At 50.3% G+C, this 5000-nt stretch overlaps 1 protein-coding gene across 1 annotated transcript in view; it reads right to left on the bottom strand.

Annotated features, from left to right (window-relative positions):
* LOC128702895 (transcription factor hamlet) overlaps positions 1-5000 on the bottom strand; it is a 110369-nt gene that overhangs the window by 7154 nt on the left and 98215 nt on the right. The window contains exon 3 of the mRNA XM_070102581.1: positions 341-469. Coding sequence (XP_069958682.1) covers positions 341-469 — 129 coding nt within the window. The remainder of the gene's footprint in view (positions 1-340; positions 470-5000) is intronic.

Genomic DNA, 5000 nt, shown 5'->3' with positions numbered 1-5000 from the left:
GCACAAAGGAGAGAGAAACGTGTAGCTATGTTTCGGTCCATTGACTAGTCACACATTAACGTCAGTCGGAGCGAAACGTTGTCATATATTCCTCCTATGAGCGGGTTATTTGTGTAAATTTCTTGTTTAGTTTTATTAAAACTTGGTTTGGAAAAAATGCAGTTGAGGTTTATTCTCGACATGGAGTAGTGGAGGCTCGATCCTCCGTCAGCTACTGGCGGAAACAATGGGAAAAAGGCTTTGTTTTGCCATCTATTGAGAGAAGAGTTAGAGGGGGGGGGCTGGGCCCAGTAGCTGTATCACAACACCGCACAAGTGTAGGTAAATAGGTACAACTCACCTGTCCAGCGAGCAGTAGGTGACGCAGGTTACCATACATAGGTGAATTCGCCACACGGACGTGGCGAAGCCAGTTACCCATTTCGCCCGCGTCTAGCCAACCACGCAGTCCTGACCGCATTGACACAACCTAAATGAGAGAGAGAGAGAGTGAGAGAGAGAATGGGGGTGGGTAGAGAGAGGAGGGAAGAGAGAGTAGAAAGAAAAAAAACTGAAAATGGAAAGAGAGAGGGATAAAACGGGAGCAAGTCGATACCTACTATATGGTAATGGGTAAAAGGCTTTCTCGGTGAGCCCTTATATTTTTCCATCTGGTCTCCCATTCTCCCAGGAAAAAGTAGCCTCCCCTGACCCACCTGGTCTCCCCCCTCTCCCAGGTAAAAGTAACCTCCCGTGACCCACTTGGTCTCCCCTTCTCCAAGGTATGAGTAACCTCCCCTGTTCTACCTGGTTCTTCTTTCCTTACCTGTTCCCCTCGTACTCCCAGGTAACAAGTAACCCTCCCCCCTGTGACCCTAAGCCCTCGAACCCCTACGTAGTTCCCCTCCCCCCCATCTGGTCCACCCTCCTCCCAGGTAATTAGGAGCCTCGTGTTTATGGTTCTCTCACCTGATTACCAGCTGAGGCTAATATTGGGAAGGTTCAGGTTTATTTTACACAAACACAAACACACACACACACACACACTCTACCTGTGTGTGTGTGTGTGTGTGTGTGTGTGTGTGTGTGTGTGTGAGTGTGTCTATCCTTCCTTCCAGGGCATCCAGGGTGAGAAGACTTTTAAACAACTGAACGGTTATAACTACAAGCGTAATTTTTAAAGGGGTGGACCAGTAAGCCAGTGGAAGGTGTCGGTCAGATGACCAAAAGCATTTCGCTCTGAGTTGACCTTCTAGTAAGTGATAAAGACTGATATAGATTTATTCAGTGGAATACAATACCGACAGGTACTGTGCTTACAATATTTGTCGGTATTGTATACCGTAGAGAAACTGAGACAGATTTTCCCGGCGCTCGATGTTAGGTAGATAATTTTTGTATTTGATTTGAATGATAGATATTAGTATTATGTACACGTCTTCTACACCCCATACACGTCCTCTACACCCCATACACGTCCTCTACACCCCATACACGTCCTCTACACCCCATACACGTCCTCTACACCCCATACACGTCCTCTACACCCCATACACGTCCTCTACACCCCATACACGTCCTCTACACCCCATACACGTCCTCTACACCCCATACACGTCCTCTACACCCCATACACGTCCTCTACACCCCATACACGTCCTCTACACCCCATACACGTCCTCTACACCCCATACACGTCCTCTACACCCCATACACGTCCTCTACACCCCATACACGTCCTCTACACCCCATACACGTCCTCTACACCCCAGACACGTCCTCTACACCCCATACACGTCCTCTACACCCCATACACGTCCTCTACACCCCATACACGTCCTCTACACCCCATACACGTCCTCTACACACCATACACGTCCTCTACACCCCATACACGTCCTCTACACCCCATACACGTCCTCTACACCCCATACACGTCCTCTACATCCCATACACGTCCTCTACACCCCATACACGTCCTCTACACCCCATACACGTCCTCTACACCCCATACACGTCCTCTACACCCCATACACGTCCTCTACATCCCATACACGTCCTCTACACCCCATACACGTCCTCTACATCCCATACACGTCCTCTACACCCCATACACGTCCTCTACATCCCATACACGTCCTCTACACCCCATACACGTCCTCTACATCCCATACACGTCCTCTACACCCCATACACGTCCTCTACACCCCATACACGTCCTCTACACCCCATACACGTCCTCTACACCCCATACACGTCCTCTACACCCCATACACGTCCTCTACATCCCATACACGTCCTCTACACCCCATACACGTCCTCTACACCCCATACACGTCCTCTACACCCCATACACGTCCTCTACACCCCATACACGTCCTCTACATCCCATACACGTCCTCTACACCCCATACACGTCCTCTACATCCCATACACGTCCTCTACACCCCATACACGTCCTCTACATCCCATACACGTCCTCTACACCCCATACACGTCCTCTACATCCCATACACGTCCTCTACACCCCATACACGTCCTCTACACCCCATACACGTCCTCTACACCCCATACACGTCCTCTACACCCCATACACGTCCTCTACACACCATACACGTCCTCTACACCCCATACACGTCCTCTACACCCCATACACGTCCTCTACACCCCATACACGTCCTCTACATCCCATACACGTCCTCTACACCCCATACACGTCCTCTACACCCCATACACGTCCTCTACACCCCATACACGTCCTCTACACCCCATACACGTCCTCTACATCCCATACACGTCCTCTACACCCCATACACGTCCTCTACATCCCATACACGTCCTCTACACCCCATACACGTCCTCTACATCCCATACACGTCCTCTACACCCCATACACGTCCTCTACACCCCATACACGTCCTCTACATCCCATACACGTCCTCTACACCCCATACACGTCCTCTACATCCCATACACGTCCTCTACACCCCATACACGTCCTCTACACCCCATACACGTCCTCTACACCCCATACACGTCCTCTACACCCCATACACGTCCTCTACACCCCATACACGTCCTCTACATCCCATACACGTCCTCTACACCCCATACACGTCCTCTACACCCCATACACGTCCTCTACACCCCATACACGTCCTCTACACCCCATACACGTCCTCTATACCCCATACACGTCCTCTACACCCCATACACGTCCTCTACAGCCCATACACGTCCTCTACATCCCATACACGTCCTCTACACCCCATACACGTCCTCTACATCCCATACACGTCCTCTACACCCCATACACGTCCTCTACACCCCATACACGTCCTCTACACCCCATACACGTCCTCTACACCCCATACACGTCCTCTACATCCCATACACGTCCTCTACACCCCATACACGTCCTCTACACCCCATACACGTCCTCTACACCCCATACACGTCCTCTCCATACACGTCCTCTACATCCCATACACGTCCTCTACATCCCATACACGTCCTCTACATCCCATACACGTCCTCTACACCCCATAAACGTCCTCTACATTCCATATACGTCCTCTACACCCCATACAAGTCCTCTACACCCCATACACGTCCTCTACACCCCATACACCTTTTCTACACCCCATACACCTCCTCTACACCATACACATGTCCTCTACACCCCAGACACATCCTCTGCACTCCATAAACGTCCTCTACACCCCATACACGTCCTCTACACCCCATACACGTCCTCTACACTCCATACACGTCCTCTACACCTCATACACGTCTTCTACACCCCATATATATCCTCTTCACACCACCACCTTTCACCCCCACATTATCTCCCCTCCTCCCCCCAACACACACAACGAGGCCCACTTATCTGGTGTGATCTACTAGATAAGTATAAGTACCATAAAAGTGAGTCTGACAGATGATAAGGAAGATAGCGGCCGTGTAAGTGATCTGGGAGTTATCTAGATAGACAGAACACTAGATTGTGTGGGGAGGAAAGGAGGGGAGGGATTACAGGTACAATAGTGGGGGGTTGAGGGGGGAAGAGGGAGTCAGGGGGATTTGGATGGGTGTTTGGGTTTAGATGGGAGGGTGGGTGTTTATTTTTGGGTGGGTGGACGGGTGTTGGAGTTCATGTGGGTGAGTATGGCTGGTATTGTGATTGTCATGATGGTTGTGGTCAGGATGGTTGTGGTCAGGGTGGTTGTGGTCAGGCTGGTTGTGGTCAGGATGGTTGTGGTCAGGATGGTTGTGGTCAGGATGGTTGTGGTCAGGATGGTTGTAGTCAGGATGGTTGTAGTCAGGCTGGTTGTAGTCAGGATGGTTGTGGTCAGGCTGGTTGTGGTCAGGATGGTTGTGGTCAGGCTGGTTGTAGTCAGGATGGTTGTGGTCAGGCTGGTTGTGGTCAGGCTGGTTGTGGTCAGGCTGGTTGTGGTCAGGCTGGTTGTGGTCAGGCTGGTTGTGGTCAGGCTGGTTGTGTCAGGATGGTTGTAGTCAGGATGGTTGTGGTCAGGCTGGTTGTAGTCAGGATGGTTGTGGTCAGGCTGGTTGTGTCAGGATGGTTGTAGTCAGGATGGTTGTGGTCAGGATGGTTGGGTTCAGGATGTTTGTGTTCTGGATGGTTGTGGTCAGGCTGGTTGTAGTCAGGATGGTTGTGGTCAGGGTGGTTGTAGTCAGGATGGTTGTGGTCAGGCTGGTTGTGGTAACTATGTAACTATCATACAGAACAAGGTAGCAGCACACTGATGGTGTATCCAATTTTACTAAATTAAAACAAACGTATATACAGTTCACGTTAAGGCGAGCGTGATGATAAATCCGGGTCGTAAATCAGATAACAGCTACACCATGTCTCGCCCTCCTTCCACTCCGTTCATCTTCATGCGACATTTCTCCATAATTCCTCTTCTTATAAATGGAAGATAGGAATAAATAAAGGGGATGTAAATAACGTGCTGAAAATATCTAGCCTAGACAGGACTCGTAGCAATGGTTTTAAG

The sequence above is a fragment of the Cherax quadricarinatus genome, chromosome 82, assembly GCF_038502225.1.
Source record: "Cherax quadricarinatus isolate ZL_2023a chromosome 82, ASM3850222v1, whole genome shotgun sequence".
Taxonomy (NCBI): domain Eukaryota; kingdom Metazoa; phylum Arthropoda; class Malacostraca; order Decapoda; family Parastacidae; genus Cherax; species Cherax quadricarinatus.
This window is presented reverse-complemented; position numbering and strand designations above follow the sequence as displayed.